Source organism: Leucopleurus acutus, assembly GCF_964270905.1.
Source record: "Leucopleurus acutus genome assembly, chromosome: 15".
Lineage (NCBI taxonomy): Eukaryota > Metazoa > Chordata > Mammalia > Artiodactyla > Delphinidae > Leucopleurus > Leucopleurus acutus.
Genome location: NC_139157.1, coordinates 9,422,068 through 9,443,711, shown reverse-complemented (window position 1 = coordinate 9,443,711; position 21,644 = coordinate 9,422,068). Strand labels below are relative to the sequence as shown.

General features: G+C 42.6%; 1 protein-coding gene and 1 pseudogene across 3 annotated transcripts in view; one reads left to right on the top strand and one right to left on the bottom strand.

Annotated features, from left to right (window-relative positions):
- SYNJ2 (synaptojanin 2) overlaps positions 1–10,459 on the top strand; it is a gene marked incomplete at both ends in the record, with an annotated part of 95,848 nt that extends 85,389 nt beyond the window's left edge. The window contains 7 exons of one of the 2 annotated variants that reach the window (XM_082855809.1): positions 523–691; positions 1,081–1,254; positions 3,162–3,296; positions 5,074–5,186; positions 6,319–6,427; positions 8,025–8,176; positions 9,734–10,459. In XM_082855809.1, coding sequence (XP_082711935.1) covers positions 523–691; positions 1,081–1,254; positions 3,162–3,296; positions 5,074–5,186; positions 6,319–6,427; positions 8,025–8,176; positions 9,734–10,459 — 1,578 coding nt within the window. Of the gene's footprint in view, positions 1–522; positions 692–1,080; positions 1,255–3,161; positions 3,297–5,073; positions 5,187–6,318; positions 6,428–8,024; positions 8,177–8,657; positions 8,781–9,733 lie in introns of those variants that run through there. The other variant, XM_082855810.1, reaches the window with a different exon arrangement.
- Positions 10,460–21,077: 10,618 nt separating this feature from the next.
- Positions 21,078–21,644, bottom strand: LOC309972029 (small ribosomal subunit protein eS6-like; annotated as a pseudogene). Its single transcript has one exon. The product of its transcript is annotated as a small ribosomal subunit protein eS6-like (transcript).

Below are 21,644 nucleotides of genomic sequence, written 5' to 3'. Positions count from 1 at the left end.
CTTGTCCCCGTGGGCTTCTTGTGCTTTCACGTGGCCGGGTCTGCGGGTGTAGACGCCACAGGAGGGCAGGAGCTGGGCCTTTTCATGCCGGCATCTGATTCTGGTAGCTTCGTCAAGGTGTCTACTCTCCAGCCCTGGCTCCTCGCAGAACTGGGGAGAAGGAGCAGGTTTGGGAGCACAGCCCCGCCGTGTTACTGGGTCTGTCTGCGCTCGCACCCTCCCATGGGAGTGTTGTGAGCCTTCTCTTCAGAGCACGTGGTTTGGGACATGCAGCTCATAGGTAGTTTCCGTTTTGATAATATCCTGGTTTTAAGTTCACGTGGAATGAAAAGTGACAGTTCAACTTTTCTTCGGGCCAAACGTGAGCTGTGCTGGGCCCGCCTGAGGTCTAGACCCTCGGCCTTCCTTGGCAAAAGTGAAGGTGGGCCAGGCTCCCGATGCATGCGTTGGAGCGAGAAGCACTTGGGGGTCAGAGGGTCTGACGTCTGCGCTCATTCACAGGCGGCCTCTCTGTCCTCACAGGTGAAAGGCAGAGCTGTGAAGATTCGACCGAAGACCAAGGACTGGCTGCAAGGTTTGCAAGAGGAGATCATTGGAAAGCGAGACAGCGTGGCCTCCGCGTCCCCCACCGCCAACTCCTGTCTGCTGGAGGAAAACTTCGACTTCACGAGTCTGGACTATGAGTCAGAAGGTGAGTCATCCTGCGAGTGAGGACTTCCCGGTGCGTGGGGTGAGGCGGGCAGGCGAGGCGTTCTCCCAGCAGCCGACACGAGAGCCCCAGGATCCGTTCTAAGACCCGCCCTCGGGAAGGTCAGAGAGGATGCTTAAGTTCAGGCTGACTCTGCATGCCAGAGCTGGGTGGTATTCACACGTAGGAGCGGTGCATGCAATGACAAGTAAGATGGGAGGCGTCTAAAATGACACTGAAGACAGTCTGGAGGTGTCAGGGCTGTGGGCTTGTCCTGTGTCTCAGGCATCCGTGGAACTGGGGTCCCAGCCCTGCTGCCACGTGGGTGCCCTGGGCCGCTGGCGGCTAGGCCCTTTCCCCTAACTGTTCGCTGTGACGTTTCCTTCTCCGAGGGGATATTCTTGAAGACGACGAGGACTATTTGGTGGATGAGCTGAGCCAGCCCGGGGTCTCAGATAGTGAAGCGGGCGGAGACGAGCTCGCCGACGCCCCCAGCTCCATGGCAGTGGCGCCGCCCAGCCGGTCACCGGCACTCACCAAAAAGAAGCAGCATCCAACCTACAGAGGTAGCTTGGACCTTCCTTTTCTAAATCACCTCTGGTGTAGCGATCACTCTCTCAGCAGCCGGGCATCCTGTAATGCCGATCAAGTATGCATGGCCCACGAACCAAGGGGTGAAAGAGGTCACAGCAAGGGGTGAAAACTGGGCTCTGAGAAGGAATCCAGCTGCCGCCACACTCATTTCCTCTAGTGATTTAATTTTTTTCCAACAGCTGGTACCCCTATAACATACTGGATTCATGATCATTAGTTTCCTCTGTGCAATTCAAATTGTCATAGCTCTGAACTGGTTTTACATTTGTGATTTTTTTTCCCTCTCCAAAACTTTTCGGATTCAATCCCATAAGAGACATATTCAATATCTATGTCCTGAGTTGCTGGTGTCTGGTTATATTCATATAACATTATATTATTATACAGTAATAGTACACCTTAGCATCATTATGTCATTTTAGACTTAAGAGGGACTGAAAGTCATTGGGATTGAACTCCAGGTCCCTAGATAATTAGAGTAGTTCAGATTCCACATCAGACTCTTCAGCTCAGTTTCAGCCACAGCCACGAGTGCCTTCCAGCTGCTGGACATTGTGTCTCCCCCTTGGAGGAGAGCAGGTGCAGAGGCTTAGCCACGTGTCAGGACCCTTTGAGCTGCGGCTGAGAACAGAGAACAGAGTTGACAATAAGATGCTTCCCAGGAAAGGTACTTCACTGGGACAGGTACAAAGAACCCCCAAGCCTTTTTGACTGTATTTGGTCCCAAACCCGGTCAGTAGCCTGGCTGCATTGAACCAGAGGGGGCTTTTAAACTCACAAGTGGCTGAGCCCCCTCACAGAGATGTGGGTTTGGCAGGTGTGGGCTGGGACCCTGGAAATCTGGCAACTCACGAAGCTCCGCAGGTGATTGGGAACACATATCCAGGTTTGGGGACTGGATTCATCAGCAAATCCAGGGGGTTCTGCACATTGCACGTCCAGAGGGCTCCTGCCCTGGAGTGAAAGTGGCTGGAGGGATGTGCTCTTGAGACAAGAAGCAGTCCTCTTCTCCAGCGTGGCCATCATTCAGGCATCCTCTCAAGGGCTGGGCAGATGCGCCCCTTGGAATGAAGAATTAATAGAGCAGCGTGGGGCTCTCACGTGTGAGCAGCCTTGCCCCCTGGTGGACGTCAAGGGAACATCTCCTCAGTGCTATAGGGCGTCCAGGCACTCCCTTCAGAAGGAGAAATCCCGCCTGTCCCCAACAGAACGCCAGAGACACATGAGGTTGAGTTATTGGATTTGAGGGATGGGGTGTATGAGCCAAAATAGAATGAATCAGAGTGTGTTGTAGTGTGGGAGAGAAGACCTACAATCGTCCTGAATTTAAATGCAACAAATGTACACGTAATAAAACAAAAGCCGCCACCTCCCCACACCCCTCTTAGCCTTAGAAGGATTTTGCAGGGCGAGTCAGGACGGCGAATGCTTGGGCAGTAGCTGGCATGGGCTGTAGGATTTGGGGTTGAATGAGCAGGGCCGCTCCATGCTGGGCCTTAGCAAGGGATCGGCAGGCTGCCCTGCTGGCAGAGAAGTGAAAATATTCTCAAGTTCAGAACTCTTGTCCTGTTTCGGAAGGAGGTATGAAGAGTGAGGGGCTCTGGTTTTCAACTGTCTACTCTGTGTGGAAGTCTTGTGGATTATTTCAGAAGGAAGCATGCCTACACTTTAAAATATTTCAGTGTCTCTCGTGTCTGGACAGTACACCTTGTCCACGGTTCACTGAATGTTCCAAGCAGGCATTGGGTACCCTCCCCCCGCCCCCCATGCCAGCAGAGAGGGACCCTGAAGCTGTCCTGTGGGAGGAGTTCCTGCCACTGCCGGGTCCCTGCAGACCTGAGTCTGACTCATCTGACTCACGCCCTGCCATGTCCTCCAGATGATGCTGACCTGGTGGTGTTAAAGCAGGAGCTGGAAGCAGTTGGGGACTTCCGCCACCGCTCTCCAAGTCGGTCTCTGTCGGTTCCCAATAGGCCTCGGGCACCTCACCCACCACAGAGACCCCCCCCTCCAAGTAAGACTTCGCTTGCTTTCCGCTCACCACGATGCCTGCTGGGAATAATTGCGTACTTCCTGCTACTGCACAGACGGCTCTAAATCTAGCCTTTGAGTTTCCACAGTGCTTTTTTCCCCTCCTCGGGCTCCTTCTTGTCTTAAATCCATGGCAAGTTTGATATCAGAGACAGCTGTGTTTCTCACGGCAAATCACGTGAGTCCTTGAGAAAGCTGTTCTTCGTCCTCCCGGAGCTGTGCTTTTGCTTCAAGCTGCTTTCAGTTTGAAACCTTATGGGATGGAAAACTTGGGGACACAGACAAGCTAGGGACATTTTGAGCTCCTTCCTCCGCCACCCGCCATGGCTTCTTTCCACGTCTTCTTTCCTGGACTGCTGCCCACCCTCTCTCTGCATATGAGGACTCGAGTAAGCCCAGGTGCTCTGACCCATAAGGTGACCACACGCCCACCTCTAAGCAGGAGCCGTCCCGTCTGTGAGCCCGAGCCTGCTGAGAACAGCACTTCCTAGCCCGGGTCTCAGGATAGCACTTTTCTTCCTGGCTCCTCAAAAAAAGCAGTGCTTTGTTCCTGAGACATTCCTTGGCAATCTGAAATAAAGTCATGCCGTGCTTTTGATCAGTTTCTGTTTACCTCCACTGTTCACTTCTCCCCCTCCCCCATACCCACAGTGTGACGGTAAACATTTTTCTAAGACTGCACTTTCAGGATTGGGTTCATCTTGGCTTACATCACAATAGTAATCGATGGCAAGCCAGAAACACGTGACTCGTTAAGCGTTTTTTTTTTTACTTTTCTGAGTTGATACTCAGAAAAGAAAATATTAAATAAATAAAAAACAAATTTACGTCCTATATTATTGTAGAGATTTACAAAGAGATAAATCTAAACAATAAAAGTTTTAATTTTACCTACCTAGAGATAATAGTTGTTAACCAAAAGATTTCCATCCTTTTTCCAATTAGATGTATCTATATCTACACACAATTTTTAAAAATGAATTAATTTCTGGCTGCGTTGGCTCTTTGTTGCTGCGCGTGGGCTTTCTCTAGTTGCGGTGAGCGGGGGCTACTGTTTGTTGCGGTGCGCGGGCTTCTCATTGCGGTGGCTTCTCGTTGCGGAGCACGGGCTCTAGATGCGCGGGCTCAGTAGTTGTGGCGCACGGGCTTCGTTGCTCTGCGGCATGTGGGATCTTCCGGAGCAGGGCTCGAACCCGTGTCCCCTGCATTGGCAGCCAGACTCTCAACCACTGTACCACCAGGGAAGTCCTCTATACACAATTTTTAATTTTTTTTTTTTTTTTTTTTTTACAGAATTAGTGTCCATTTTGTTTGGTCATTTGTGTTTCATCTAATGTCTCTGAATTAACTGTTGTTGTAAAACATGACTTGTTAATGGCTGCAGGTATTATTTAATCTAGCTTATTCCCCTGCTTTGGGATTTTTTTGGTTAGATTTTGCCCACAAAGTCTTTTAAAAATTTGGTCCTAATAATAGTAGTGCCACTTAAAAATGATTGATCAGAGTTTATATCAGATTTAACTCCTCCAGGATGTTAGATTAAAATTTTCATTCAAACAGTGCTTCTCCAGAGAATCTACATTAAGAAGCCCAGGTTATTAGAGAATCACAAGAGAAACTCAGTAGCGCCTCTGAATCCCCAAAAGCCATGGATGTACTCAGACCCTAACTGTGACCTTGCTCTCAGTTGGCTGGGAATTTGCATCGAAGCAGCTGCGACTTCACTGAGATTGAGACTCTGCCCTCCTTGGTCTTTACAGCTGGTCTAATGGTGAAAAAGTCAGCCTCGGATGTGTCCATCTCCTCTGGCACCCACGGGCAGTATTCGATTTTGCAGACAGCAAAACTTCTGCCAGGAGCACCTCAGCAAGCAGTGAGTTCTCCTGTATTCAGATCATAGTGAAATGGGTCAGCATTTCAAACCCAAGAGATTTGCCCCGTGGTTCATCCTCAGCCCCTAACATTATGCGGGATCACCTCTTTTCAGTGAATATATACATGTCTGTCTCTTTAACCCTCTGCCTGTCCACCATTCATCCCCAAACCCCATAACTTAGTACCAGGCCCTTTATAGGGTTTTTAAATGGTTGTACAGAGCACGAGAGAGAAAATCACGTTTGATGAAAACTCCCAAGTGCCCCTTCAGGGAGGGACTGTTGGTTTCCAGACCCACCTGCTTCTCTCCCCTCCGATGCTTGCCTGTGACCTTGGTGTATAGAGCAGGGGCTGACAGAAGGGGAAATAAGAGAAGTTCAGATCAGTTGTCTTGAGAGAAGAGGCTAAAAAGAGATCTAATGGGGCCTAAATAACGCAGTAGGGACATTACTAATCATAACAGTCGTGTAGGGTTCTGGATGGCTGAGAGACCTAAAGAAGACGGTAGGTGAAGGTCAATGGACTAGAGGTGAGGGAGGGGGGAGGTGCAGCAGGGGGCTGGGTGGAAGCTAACGTGTCCCAGGAGAGTGTGTAGAGCTGGGCCAGCCGATGGTCACGGTCACTGCAGGAGTAGGCGGTTGACTTCACCTCAGTGGTTTGTAGTAATGAAAGCAGGTTCTCAAAGGCGACCCAGAGGTCTCAGTTAAGAGGCGGCAGAAAAGCGAAGAGGTAGAAAGAGCACTTTTGAGAAAGCATCTGGAAAAGTGTTTTAGTGACTCTGCTGGACCATGGAAGGAGTAGCTTCTGACTGTGTTTTCTGGCTTTTACCTGATTATTGAAATAAAGATAGAGGATGGTTTGTTCACGTTGCAAAATCCTGGAATCATCCAGTTTAGGAGATGAGGGTCGTCTAAACTTTATTGTGTTCCCCCCACGCTTGATATGTGAGTGCTGGGCGGGGGGAAGAGGCTTGAGGGATGCGGTTTGGGTTGAAGTTGTGTTTTAATCACCGTCTGAAGGAGCTCTGTCAACTTCACGCTCCTGTACAGATGGGTAGGCAGAGAACTCACCAGGTGAGGCTGTTTCCTACCTGTGCTAATACGCTTTTTTTTCCTGATTTTGTCCTCAAGCCCAAAGGTAGGACTGGGATAAGTAAGCCTTATAACGTCAAGCAGATCAAAACTACCAACGCTCAGGAGGCGGAAGCAGCAATCCGATGTCTCCTGGAAGCCAGAGGAGGTGGGTGTTCCCCTGGGGCTCTCCTGCCAATTCTGCTTTTCTATTCATCTTCCTACTAAAAGGGGCCTAGAAGAGAAAAACACTCTTTTTTCTGGAGGCAGTATTCAATGAAAGTACCCTTGAGCAACATTTTATAAAATTCAGCTACTAAGACTTATTGTCCATTTAAAACTATATATTTAAAATTCAGTAAGTATGTAAAAATAATCCCAAGATTATTAGGCAGCACTTAAGGGAGAGACTGAAAGGGAGACTGAAACAAACAAAAACGAGTTTTAGAAGAGGTTGGTGCCCCAGGCACTAACTCATTCTGCTGGCTCTGTAAATAGAGATAGGTAGGTAGGCGTCCTCTTTCAGGCAAAACATCTGTTTTTTTAAATCGCCAGCAATTGTAGATTCTCTCAGGCAGGGACACTGTCAGGCAGGGACCTCTTCGTTGCCGTACTGCCTATTAATTTTTTGTTGCTGTTACTTCACCTAACCCATGTTAACCATGTTTTAACTTGGAATCTCCTCTGTGCATTCAAAATCACTGGTTATTAACATATTTTGGTTTTTTGTTGCGATTTTATACTAGAATCTCTTTTGCAGAGGGAAAATTATGCCCTCTGAAAAGCCAGGTGCAGTTACAGTTGCCTGATTTGCTTATAGCGCAGGTATTTAGTTTATTTGGAATTCCCAAACAACATTTAAGGAGGGCATGGATTAAGAGATTGAGAAACACTGTTGTAGGATAACACCGTGGTTTCTTTTTTATTAAAAACAATAACTCAAATTGTATGGATGTAACAACCCAAGTGTCCATCAACTGATGAATGGATAAAATGGGGTCTATCCATACCATGGAATATTATTCAGCCATTAAAAGAACACATGCTGTATCATGGGTGAATCATGAAAATAGTGTGCTAAGTGAAAGAAACCAAACACAAAAGGCCACGTATTGTGTGATTCCATTTATGTTCTGTGTCCAGAGTAGTCAAGTCTAGACAGAGAGAAAGTTATAGTGGTTTCCAGAGGCTGGAGAGAGGAGGGTGTGGGGAGTGACTGCTATGGGAATGTGCGGGGTTTCTTTTTGGGGTGATGGAAGATATTCCGCTGATTAGATAGTGGTGATAGTTGTACAACTTTGTGACTACACTAATAACCACCAAATTATATCCTTAAAAAGCGTAGATTTTACGGTATGTGAATTATATTGTAGTAAAGGTTTTTTGTTTTTTGTTTTGTCTATAGATGCAGAGGTTTGAGGTTTGAAATCTACCCAGGGTCCCAGCTTAACCTTTTCTTGGTCATGGGCCCTGCTGAGATTTTGAGTTTTGCATCATCTACCCTGAGAAACACAGGGACACGTTAAACTTTGCACGTGATGTCAGGGCCTCACTGCTCCTCCCCTCCACAGACCCTACCTCACCACCCCTGTTGAGCAGGTGGGAATGAGAAGCGGGGGGCCAAACCTAGCTGGTCGGTCCTGACAACCTTGAAAGATTTATTTTTAGATAGCAAAGAAATACATTGCATTAGTAAATTATCCTTAGAATAAAGATAATTCGATGCCTCGTCCTTTACACTTCAGCCGTGCAATTGTATGTTTCAGGCGCCCCAGGAGAAGCCCTAAATGCCACAGCCTTGACGGACCAGGGATCTTCCAAACCAGAGCCCACAGCGGGGGTGGCCCCACTCCTGCCCCGTCGGCCCGCACCCAGAGTTCCTGCCATCAAGAAGCCAACCTTGAGGAGGACAGGAAAGGTAAGAACCTGGTTGCACAAGCCTGTTGCTCCTGGGTTGCTCAAATGTCTTGTTAGATAAGAATTCCGTCTCTGATGGGTCTGGTCTCTTTACACATGTTCACGAGTCCCAGACACAGCCCCACCCTTGAGGAAAATGCCCAGCAGTCGCTTTCTTCTTCGCATTCCTGCTGCTTCTTGGCTCAAGCTGAGCAGAAACATTGGGAATTTCTCACCAAGACAGGAAGAGCTTGGCGGTATCACGCCGCCCAAATGTTCCATTTCAGTTCCCACACCGAACCACCATGGGGTGCTTTTTTCCAGGTGTCCCAGTGATTCCCATTTGTGTGTGGTCTGTGTCCTATGCCCACAGTTTGACTTGTACAGACTTTTATTTGCATTAGAAAAACAATCACCGGTTCCTGGATTGGCCATGTTGACAAGCGCTTGTGCGGCCCCGGACCCTGGGGGCTCGACAGCTTTTCTTGCCACTTTTCTTGCAGATTGTTTTTTGCTCTCGCTCTCAAGCTTCTCAGCCTTGCTTGCTGCTTCAAAGACATGAGTTTGTCAGGACAGTAGCAGCCCAAAGACTGGCACCTCTAGAGGCATCTGGATCTTCCGTGTGAGCTCAGTGTGCTAGTCACGGACACCCGGTAATCCCTCGGCTGGTCATTACAGAATGGCTGCTTTTCCACCTGTACAAAGCATGAGCGTGGTTTGGGCGTGTGGTTCTTACAGAGCCTGCTCTGTGTTTTCTGGGTTGCTCGCTGTCCCATGTCTGCACATGCATCTGCCTGTTTTCCACGCCTCCTTACACAACACACCTCTTTCCTCCTCTTCTCTATTCTCGCTTTGTCTTCAAAGCCAGGGGTAGAAATGGATTCAGTTTCCCCACCCACTGCCCAGGAGCTGCAGTTAAAGGCCGTCGGAGAAAGGGTTGTTTCTGCAGCTAGTTGTCTAAAGAACCAGCAGAAATACTGAAATGCGGATGCTTAAGCTACCGACAGCCATGTGTGTACAAAAGCTTCCTCTGGCCTCATGCAGTTGTTTTCTTTGTGATCCTTTTGAATCAGAACCAAGGAAGTGAAGTTCCTGTATGAAATTTTCCATTCTTCTATATTTAAATATCAAAGATTCAAGGAGCAACTATACCCATTAGTCCTTCTGTTAGCTTAATGCCGTGACATAAGCTACTTCATCTTAGTGTGGTACAGACGGAATTATCAAAGCTGCGGCCTCGAAGAAAAGTTTTCAGAGAGGTTCGCTGTTAATAAAGGAAGAGCATCACCCCGTTTCCTAGGTAACAGAAACTTGTTTCAGATTGTTCACGGTGGCCCTGGTTTGAAAGCTCCCACTCATATTTCATCGGACCTGCTGGTCCTCCTTGATACGTGTGTTTCTCCCATGCTCCTTCCTGCCTGGTCACACGCGCGCATCCCAGACATTCTCAAATCCCGAATTTGCTAGAATGTCCGCTTGTCCCCTCCTCTGTTCGCCTGTGGACAGCGTCTGTGTGCTCTGATTCCCAGCTCCCGGGGGCGGGCTGCTTATTGACGCTCTTTGTCGTGCCTTTTCTTAGCCCGCGTCACCAGAAGAACAGTTTGGGCATCAAGCTGTCCATTTTACAATCGGGCCCCCGGAGACGAACCTTGACACCCCTCCTCTAGCAACAGTCCCTCCCGTTCCCAAACCGAGAACACTTCAGCCCGGGAAAGGTGCCGCTGCCTCCGGGAAGCCAGCGCCGGACGAGGCCCCAACCGCGGCCGCCCCGCCCCCTCCGGAGGCCCCGCCCCTCGTGCCCCAGGTGCCCCCGCGGAGGAAGAAGTCGGCGCCGGCGGCCTTGCACCTGCAGGTGCTGCAGAGCAACTGCCAGCTTCTCCAGGGGCGCCCCTGCAGCAGCCCCAGCAGCGACTGTCCGCCCGCACCCCTGCCTGCTGGGGGCGCGCTCTTCCCCCAGCCGGCTTTCCTTGGCCCTTCATCACCTGCAAGCCCTGAGGCTGATGGCACCAAGGACACGAAGTCGGAGGCCGCCCCCCTCCTCGGTGATTATCAGGACCCCTTCTGGAGCCTTCTCCACCACCGTAACCTGTTGAATAACTCCTGGCTTCCCAAGAGCCCTGACCCCCTGGACTCGGGGAACAGGAACCTCGGAAGAGCACACGCAGCCCCCCAGCAAGTCAGTGCCTCACCTGCCCAGGAGCCGCCACTGGAGCACAGAGAAAAAGACTTCGGTCACTGGGTGACAACCAGTGACAAGGACAAGAGGACGGTGCTGCAGGTGTTTGACCCACTGGCGAAATCATGACTGGGAAACTCTGACAGCAGCTCTCCCACAGGATGTGTGCCTTCTCCCCCTGGCCTCACCTTAACAGGGGAAAGCCCATTGGTCTCAACTCCCCAGTTGAAAGAGACATCTAGTTAAAGGCACACTGAAAAAACATTGATACTCTTGTGTAGTTTACAAAAATTGCGTCTCTTATTCAGAAAGATTATTATTCAGTCACCAAAATATGTTTTATTCCAGACTTGTGCATGTTAAGTTTCCTCTCAGGGTGTGAGAAACCTCCGGGTAGATTCAGTGTACGGATTTTAGGAAAGAGAATCTAGCCGATAATGCTCAAGAGGTTCCCTCCCATTGAATTTTAAACGGTTGTTCAAGTTATGTTTGTATGTGGTGAGTTGTTTTTAAATATTGTTTGTATTTTACAGACTCGGAATAACTTTTTGGTGACCCACCTGAAGGTTGATGCATAATGTAAGGATTCCACTAAAAGGTGGTTGGGACCACTAAGAGCTGTACCTGGCCGCTGACACCAGGTTAAAAAAGATATCAGAGTAGGAAGCAGCAAATAGGTCAACCAAAAGATTAGACTGTACATTCCTGGGAGCCCTTGTGTTTATTTATGTACGTGTATATTAGCCGTGATTATGTGTGCGTCCTGGGGGAGATGGTGTCATTCCCTGCTTTGGTTCTGGAGCATATACCATTAGCTTCACCTGAGCTCCAACTGCCTAAGTCTCCTGTACCATGTCTTAGACTTTGCATGTCCCGTAAATTGCTACAGTCCTGAGCTCTGGTGTGCTACCAGTTTTTACACAGTGTCTGTTCCCTATTAAATAAAACCTCATGGCTTTCTTTTTCTCCTTATATTCCATATTCAGAAAAAGCATAAAATGTGAAAACTCATACTCCATATTCAGAAAAAGCATAAAATGTGAAAACTACATACAAGTACTGATTTTCATTATTATAATTTGAAGAATATCTGTTTTAGTCTGGTCTACCTAGCTGTGACTTCAGGAAGGAAAGTTACCACATGTCCCCGTATATAAGAAACCTCAGGATATTCTGAGTTAGCTTATCTACATTTTTATTAGGTTTTGTTTTCCTGTACATTTCCAACACCACTTCTTACCTATTCAGTCTTTAAAAAAGACATCACCATACTGCTTTACATTTTTAAAAGAATGTTATAAGGCCTAGAACTCATTTGGAGCAGATATCATAATTTTGCTGATAAGAAATTTACTGGCAAAATCTCAGTGTGCCACTTACTATGTTTAGGAGTCTTTCATGTCATAGAATCATACAGCAATGGTTCTGTGTTATCCCTAATGTGACCAGCGAATTCCTGTATTCAAAGCTAGTGGTTAGGATGGCAGGCTCCTTTTACTGATCAGACCTCTGGGATTTCAGAATTAACTCTCATTGCCACTATCAAGATACATTACAGATTATACAAAAACAAAACTGTATCTCATTTCATCTGAAAACTAATAAAAGAAAAAGATATTAGTGACCCATAGAGATAAATAGATAATACGAGTAGTTAACCAGTAGTAAAAGATGGTGTTTTTAGCCTTAGCTGATTAGGACACCTTCTCTAGCACTTACATGCTTTATATCATTTTTACCTCTCTGAGAAATGCAAGAAGTAAACAGCGTGATCCTTGAAAGCGTTAGGAGGAGAAAGGAAGCAAGATGGGTAAGAGGCTCTGGAAAGGTAAATCATTTACCACGATTCGCGTCATTTCTAAAGGGCATAGTTGGGAATGGAATCGAAGATTTCTTAATTTAAACACTCTTTTCTCCATAACCTCTTTTCCTACTAAAAAGGAGGTGAATTTGAAGGCATATCTATGTAACAGTGAGTCAGAAAAGCAGGGGGAAAGTAAGCACCACAAAAGTTGCTTCCAGTGCTTAATTTTCAGATTTCTTCTTTGTTCTAGATAGCGAATAGCCAATAAATGGTACACAGAACAGAATTTCATTTAAGATAGCTGTTCATCACACAAATAGTTCTTAAGAATCTGACAGTAAGTATTAACACACAGAACTGTATTGAGGCAGGTCACAGGAAAAATTATAAGTAGTTTAACATTAAGAAATGAATATTATTTGCTCACGGCTGTTGAGGTTTAATGAATAACAGAGACTGGATTTTGAGTTGATAATATATAAGGTTCTTGTACTAACATTCACTTTTTTTTTTTTAAAAAAAAAGGACAATTGGAATTGCCTTATTTTTTAAATCAGTGCTTAACAGTGGGTATCTTTCCTAGGTTAGCAGTAGAGTTGGTTGAATAATCTCGACAATGAGCAGCTGCTATCCTGAGGATTTCATTCCGTGGTTTTTATTTTTAATCTTTCTTTGATGTTCCCACAGCAGCCTTTTTATTGTGACCTTGCAGTTTATTTCATTACTGTTGTGTAAGGTGTTACAGTTCACCACAGTATTTTAGGCACAGACTTTACAATTCGGCATTGTCTCCCTGACCCCAATTAGATTCTCTTTTTACAGTATAATCTTCCTGGACTTCTTGCCAATTTAAAAATATTTGTTCCAGTAAATTATTGAAACAAGGACATCTGCCCAAGAAAGTCCTGTAAAAGTTTAAAGGTGTTGAAGTTCACGACACTTAAAATTCTCCTGACCCGTGTATAAGCAAGGTAATGTATTAAAACATTTGCTTTATAATGAAGTAATTCTATTAGAAAGGACTGCAGAAATTACTTATTGGATCTTACTGGATGACTAGCAATGGATAAAAACCCTAATGTTTATTTGAAGTGGTAATTTGTACTGAAATTGTTAAAAAAACCATTAAATGTTTTATCTTTTTTTTTTTAATGTGGCTTATTTCTTTTCAGATATGAAGAGAACCTTGGGATATCTTCCTTGGCTAGCCTTTTATTCTGGATGAAATGCGATTACTAGTTATTCCTCTGAGTTTTTGGTTTTGTTTCTTTTTTCAACCATCAAATTAAGTTGAAGCAACATAAAAGTAATAATTTGGTTCAGAATTTATGAGTTGAAGGCTGCTAGCAGGGACCACAGCCATAACATATATAATAACTTTATGCTATAATGTTGAGAGATGCTGGGATTCATTTTCTATAGGATCTTATAGCAAACTTAGATTGCTGGGGTGGCTTGAGTACATTACTTCATAGAAGACTGGAGAAAGGAGTAAACAATCTTCCAGTTCTGTCTAGGTTTGTTCTTAGCTAATTAATAGACAAAATTTAGGTCATAAATGTTCTCTGATGCCTTTCAGGAATAAGAATATACTGACAATCTCCACATCATAAAGATGCCCAGTCCTTCCTGACCAGTAAGGACTATATTGAATTCATTTAATCTGAGTGCCTGGGACTTGGATGGAGAAGAAGGAAAGGGCTGGTTACAGTAACTTGCTTTCCCAAGGTCATGGATTGAAACTCATTCTCATACAGGGCAAACTGTTTGCAGTTATATAATCAGCTCTATCTTGATGAGGTAGGAGAGTACAAATGAGAGAGTGATTACTTGTGAACAGAGGGCCAGGGGAGATTTGAGAGAAGAGGATTAAGAATATGACATGTAGGGCTTCCCTGGTGGCGCAGCGGTTGAGAGTCTGCCTGCCGATGCAGGGGACGCGGGTTCATGCCCCGGTCCAGGAAGATCCCACATGCTGCAGAGCGGCTGGGCCCGTGAGCCATGGCCGCTGAGCCTGCGCGTCCGGCGCCTGTGCTCCACAACGGGAGAGGCCACAGCAGTGAGAGGCCCGCATACCGCAAAAAAAAAAAAAAAAAAAAAAAGAATATGACATGTAGCAAAGTGGATTTATGTACATGGAAAGAATGAGCCGATGGGAAAGAATTTCAGAGGAATGGTGTCCATACAGGGGATGCAGCCTGTCACGGAGGGTCAGAGTCCAGAGGGCGGTCCAACATCCTCCTCAGTGATAGTTATACTATACCATTTATTAAATAACAAACCATTGCTCTCTCTTTCTTAATTGGGTTTCTCTAGGTGTTACCCAGTTTTTATTGACATTTTCAAATAACAGCATTGGTATTTGTATATCCTTTATATTGTTTATTTTTATTTTGTTATGTCGGTTTTTAAAACATTTTTCATTAACTTCAACTTATCTTTAATTTGCATCCTTTTCTACTTTTTGTTTAGTTTTGTTATTTTCCTAATTTCTTAATTAAAGCTAGCACCGGGTTTCATTATTTTTAGTCTTGCTTAACAATAAAGACATTTAAAGTTATATATTTTCCCCTGATTGTAACTTTAACTGCACCCTACACATATTAGCATGAAATAGTCTTTTTCATTAATCTCTAGACTGTAATTTGCTTTTAGTTTCTCTTTGATTCAAGGGAGACTGTGCAATTTTCCGATAGTTAAGAGTGTGTTTGGCATTTTAAAATTGTTTCCTCCTAATTTTGTTGGATTATGACCTGAGAATATGGCCTAGATAAACATCTGCTTTCTAAAATTTATTGAGGTTTGCTCCATGGTCAAGTGCAGGATTGAGTTTTCTAGTGATTTCATCAATACAAAATAAACATGTTTTTTAGTTGTAGGGTAAAACAGTGTGTGGTGTGTGACATACAACGTGTTCGTTCCACTGTCCCCCAATGGAACAGGTCTTTCTGGAAGGCACTTCTGTCAGGGGATGGGTGCAGGCTCTAGTTCTAACTCTAATACAGTGGCCTCCCATTGTTCTTACTGAGAATCCTTACGTAGATTTTGTTGAATAAAAGGCTTCTCAATTTGTTGTAAGTCTTTTGATCAATCTTTAGACATCTGAATGATTGCCTTTGCTACCCTTGACTAGTTTAATAGATCTTTCTCTGGGGGAGAGGTTTCCTTAGCTGCTCACACTGCCATTAAAGAGTCTCTGCTTCCTGGGCTCTCTGTTCTTGTGCCACTGGTCTACCTGTCAATCTCTGTGTCAATATCATGTTGTATTATTTCTTAGATACCTGGTAAAACAAGCCCTTCTATTCTTGATCCTTAGCATTTTCATATAAAAATTTTGGAATCAAGTCCTATTTAAAAACTAAAACCTATTGGAATTTTTTACTGGGACTTCATGAAATAGAATGGACATCTTTACAGTATTGACCCTTCAATCTAAGAACATGGTATATTTCTCCACGTAAGTATTTCATTAATGTTTCTCAAAGTTTTTAACTTATAAAATTTTTCAAACATACATGAAATCAGAGTGAATAATTTGAACTCTCATATATCCATCACCAGAATTTAATAGTAATTTAACATTTTGCTATATTTGGTTTATTTTTTTCCTTTGCTGAAATTTTTTTAAAAATTCTGCTATCATGATATTTGACTCCTAAATACTTTCTTATCTCTAAATAACATTTTCTTTTATAACCTTACTACCATGGTTTTATCTAACAGTTAACAATAATTCTTACTTTAAAATTCATTTGCTATTTTTTGCTAGTATACTTAAATATAAAAGTTTGTGTATTGACTGCATCAAACAACCTTGCTTTTATATGAACTGTCATAAAAATCTAACAATTTACTGTATTTCAATATACCATCAATTATGAGATACACATTTACATGCTATTTTTTTACATTTTTATTGGAGTACAGTTGCTTTACAATGTTGTGCTAGTTTCTGCTGTGCAGCACAGTGAATGAGTTATACATGTCTCCACTCTATGCTTGGCTTCTTTTGCCACATAGGTCTTAAGAAAGTGCTATGGTCTGAATGTTTGTTTCCTCCCAAAACTCATATGCTGAAAACTTAACCCCTAAAGATGATAGTATTAGGAGGTGGAGCCTTTGGGACGTTCTAAGTCATGAGGATAGAGCCCTAACGAGTGGGATTAGTGTTCCTATTAAAAGAGACCCCGTGAGATCCCTCACCCCTTTCACCATGTGAGGACACAGTGAGAAGGTCCCAGCTGTGAAACAGGAAGAGGGCCCTCACCAGAACGAGATGATGCTGCTGTCTTGTTGTTGGACCTCCAGCCTCCAGAACTGTGAGAAATAAATGTTTGTTGTTTGTGAGCCACCGAGTCTGTGGTGGTTTGTTATAGCAGCCTGAGCAGACTAAGCCAGAAGGCTTCCAACTTAATTATGACTCATCTGTTGTGAGAGGTAGCCCACCCACAGAGATGTTAAATGTATTTAATGTATCTTTAACTTGATAAAATATGGTGTATGTGGATTCTTTGGATTTTCTTTGTAGACAGTTACCTGCAAATAAGGAGTTTTGTTTCTTCCTTTCCCATCCTTGGAACTTTTATGTCTTTTTCTCGCCTTACAGAGCTGGCTGGGACATTGAGTACAACGTTAAATAAAAACATTGGTAATAGGCGTTCTTGTGTTACTCTTCTTCTCTAAGGGAAAATGTTAATATTTTTGCCATTAAGTATGATGTTTATCGTTTTTTGTTCTTTAGACACCCTTTACTATATTAAGGAAGTTCTCTTTCTGGATTACTAAATTTATCTTTTTCATGAATGATGGTTAAGTTTTATCAAAGACATTTTCTACGTGTACTGAAATGATTGATTTTTTTTCTCCTTTTGTTTGTTAATATGGCAAATTACACTGATCAATTCTCCAATGCTAAACAACCTTGCATTCTTGGTATAAATCCAACTTGGACAGATTACCTTTTAAAATATTGCTGCACTTAGTTTGTCAATATTTTTGTTTAGGATTTTTGCAACTATATTATTGAGATTGGCCTGTAACTTTCTCTTTTTTCTGCTGACTTTGTATGGTTTAGGTATCAAAGTTACACTAACCTCAAGAGTTGGGGAGTACACTCTTTTCTATTAACTGAAAGAATATGATAACATTGAAATTATTTCCTCCTTAAATTTTTGGTAGAGTTCACCAGGAAAGTAAACTGTGTCTATAGTTTTTATTTTGAACCTCTTGGTGCCCTCATGCTTCAGATGGTCTCTTATAAACAGCATATAACTGAGTGTTGTTTTATTATCTAGCCTGGCATATTTATCTTCTAACTAGGGTATTTAGTCCATTACATTTAATGTAATAATTGCTATATTTGGGCTTAAATTTAACATCCAATCTTACGCTTTCTCTTTTTACTATCTGTTTCTTGTTTCTTTTCCCGTCTTTTCATGCCTTCTTTTGAATTTTTGTCATTCCTCTTTCTGTCCTCTCCTAATTTGGAAGTCATTATACCCTATTTTTGTTGGTTACATTTTTATTGGTTATTTTAGAAATTACAACATGTATTATTAACATTATACTTTCAGAATTTAATCATTATTTTTACCTTCCTCCTGAATAATGTGATGACTTTGGAAAACTTTAACTCCATTTATACCATCCCAACTGTAGTTACTGTATATTTTAATTTTACATATTTTAACATCTACTCAAGACATTATTATTGTTTTATACAATCAGTGTTCATTTATTTTATCCAAATAGTTGCCTCTTTTTTCACTCTACATTTCTTGAATCTCAGCATCTCTGGCTAGATCATTCATTTACCTTCTACCTGAAGTACATCCCTTAACATTTCCATTAATGAAGGTCTGCTGGTGGTACAGTATTAATTTATATAAAATATCTATTTTATTTTAATATTTTAAATGACATTATTTTTACTGAATGTATTATTCTAGGGTGGGAGTGGTTTTTGGCAATACTGCAGGTGGTGTTCTAGCTTCCATTGACTGATGACTTCTCAACAGTAGCAATCTTAACTGTTATTCCTTTACACTTTTTTTACTCTGACTACTTTTAAGGTTTTCCTCTTGTGTTGGCTTTTCTGCCGTTTCACTGTGCTGTGTATAGATGTGAATTTATTTTTATTTGCTCTGCTTTGAATTAGTTGAGCTTTTTGAATCTGTGGATTTGTGCCTTTCATCAGTTCTGGAAACTTTTTAACCATTATTTCTTCAAATATTGCCTCTGGGACATGCTTTTTTCTTCTCCTTTTGGTACTCAAATGAAACATAGAATTTGTTATCATCTTACTTGAAAATATCCTTAGTCTTCTGTATTTTCCATCTTTTTTGTCTCTCTGTGCTGCATTCTGGATAAATTTTTCTGACCTCTCTTCCAGTTCACTAATTATCTTTGGTTGTAGCTAATCTAATTTCAGCCTTCTTTTGAGAAGCTATTTTTGGCACTTTCTAAAATCTAAGTCACTGAATATTTTCTTATTTCTGAAGATATTTCAACCTTGTATTCTTTTTTTATTTTTATAAATTTATTTATTTATTTATTTATGGCTGTGTTGGGTCTTCGTTGCTGCATGCGGGCTTTCTCTAGTTGCAGCAAGCAGGGGCTATCTTCGTTGTGGTGCATGGGCTTCTCATTGCAGTGGCTTCTCTTGTGGTGGAGCACAGGCTCTAGGCACACGGGCTTCAGTAGCTGTGGCTCGCAGACTCTAGAGTGCAGGCTCAGTAGTTGTGGTGCACGGGCTTAGTTGCTCCGCGGCATGTGGGATCTTCCAAGACCAGGGCTCAAACCCATGTCCCTTGCATTGGCAGGCAGATTCTCAACCACTGTGCCACCAGGGAAGTCCCTTTTCGTCAGTTTTTAAAGTTAATGTGTGAAATTTTCTGTGACTATATTGCAATGCACATGCATAGGTTTTAAAATAAAACCTGGGTTTAACCTTAACTCTCACTAGCTCTGAGACTTTGGGCCAGTTTTATGAATTTTTTTTTAATGCTTGGTTTTTCTATCTCTGAAATATGGCTAATAAAGCTACCTTGTATTCTTCTGTAAAGCAACACTTGGTGTGTAAGTACTCAAAATGTGTTCACTGAATTACAGTTCTGTTTTATCATTAGGATGAGGAACCAATTAGGAGGGTATTACAGTCCAGGCCAAATGTGAAAATCTGAACTGGAGTCTGAGCAGTAGAAATGGAAAAGCATTCTGGGACCTGAGAAATGGACTTGAGGGAGAATAAACAGAATACAATTCTTAGAAGCTATCAATGTGTTAAATTTTTTTAATTAAAAATTTAAAAATTTAGCTTCATTGATGTATATAAAACTAAGATATTTAAAGTGTACATTGTGATGATTTGATATATGTATATATTGTGGAAGAATACTTCCCATCTAGTTAACTAACACATCAATCACCTCACACATTTTTTCTTTTTTTGATAAGAACATTTAAGTTTTATATTCTGCTAATTTCAGTTATACAATAGAATATAGTGTTATCAACAATAGCCACCATTTCACCATGTTTTACATTAGATCCTCAGACCTTATTCAACTTTAAAGTTTTTGTACCCTTTTATGAACCTCTCCCCACTTCCCATCCCGCCCCTCACCGAGGCCCTGGCAACCACTCTTTCTGTTTCTATGTGTTTGACTTTTTTTTTTTTTTTTCCAGATTCCACATATAAGTGATACTATGCAGTATTTGTCTTTCTCTGTCTGGCTTATTTCACTTAGCACAATGCTCTCAAGGTCCAACCATGTTGCAAACAGCAGGGTTTCCTTCTTTCTCATGGCTGAATAATATTCCACTGTATGTATATACTACACCTTCTTTATCCCTTCATCCATTGATGGACACTTAGGTTCCATACCTTGGTTATTGTGAATAATGTAGCAATGAACATGGGAGTGCAGATATCTGTTCAATATCCTGTTTGCATTTCCTTTGGATATATACCTAGAAGTGGGATTGCTGAATCATATGGTAGTTCTTTTTTTAATTTTTTGAGGAACTTCCACACTGTTTTCCATAGTAGCTGCAACAATTTACATTCCCACCAACAGTGTGCAGTGTTCCCTTTTCTCTACATCCTTACCAACACTTGATATCCTTTGTCTTTTTGATGATTACCATTCTAACAGATGTATTGGGGTATCTCATTGTGGTTTTGATTTGCATTTCCCTGATGATTAGTGATGTTAAGCACTTTTTCATGTACCTGTTGGCCATTGTATATCTTGTTTGGAAAAATATTCAGTTCCTCTGCCCATTTTTAAATCATATTGTTTGATTTTTGCTATTGAGTTGAATGAGTTCTTTATAGTTTTAAAATATTAACCCCTTATCAAATATAAGATTTGCAAATATTTTCTCCCATTCTGTAGGTTGCCTTTTCGTTTTGTTGATGGTTTCTTTTGCTGTGCAGAAGCTTTTTAGTTTGATGTAGTCCTACTTGTTGTTTTTGTTGCCTTTCTTTTTACGGTCAAATCTAAAAAATCATTGCCAAGACTGGTGTCAAGGGGCTTACCTTTGTTCCCTTCTAGGAGTTTTATGGTTTCAGGTCTTAAGTTCAAGTCTTTCATCCATTTTTAGTTGATTTTTATGTGTGGTGTAGCATAGTTGTCCAGTTTTATTCTTTTGCATGTGGCTGTCCAGTTTTCCCCCCCATCCTTTTCCCACTGTGTATTCTTGGCTCCTTTGTCATAAATTAATTGACCATATGTGCATGAGTTTGTTTCTGTGCTCTATATTCTGTTCCATTGATCTGTTATCTGTTTTGATGCCAAACCATAGTGTTTTGATTACTATAGCTTTGAAATGTAGTTTGAAATCAGGAAGAGTGATGCCTCCAGCTTTTTCTTTTTCAAAGTTGCTATGGCTATTCAGGGTCTTTTGTGGTTCCATACAATTTTCTTCTGATGTCTGATCTTATTTATTCATTACTCTCAGAACATTGCATTTTTGACTGGACTCAAGACTTAGAGGTCAAAACTCTCAGAGACATCAGCCTCCATCTCTTGGCAATCTGTTCCTGGCGTTTTGCTTTGGCTTCCTTCATTCTCTTGGCCAAAGGCATAGCGTATCCTGCAGCCTCTTTCTTATTTTCCTTAGTACACTGTTTCTTCAGAGCAATACACCAATGTGTGTGTTGCACAACATGTGGAGTAACAAGACACTGAATCTTGGGTGCTTTGGTCCCAGGTTTCTCACCACCTTTTTTTAAGGGCTTTCTCCCAACATATGGGCAAATGCTATCCTCTTTAGAGAGACTGAAAGTTTCTGGATTCCACCAACTCTTTTGGGCCCCAGGTGACAAGGCACAGTAGTATTAATGAGTCCAGGAATATCCTTCTCCCTATTTTTTTATGATGACCAAATTGAGAACACTCAGATTGACAACTGCAGTGCAACCCTGTACAGATCTGTGCTTTCTTTCTCCAGTTCTCCTTGATCTGTAATAGAAATGCCTCTTAGTAGCAGGCCGACATGGCCATG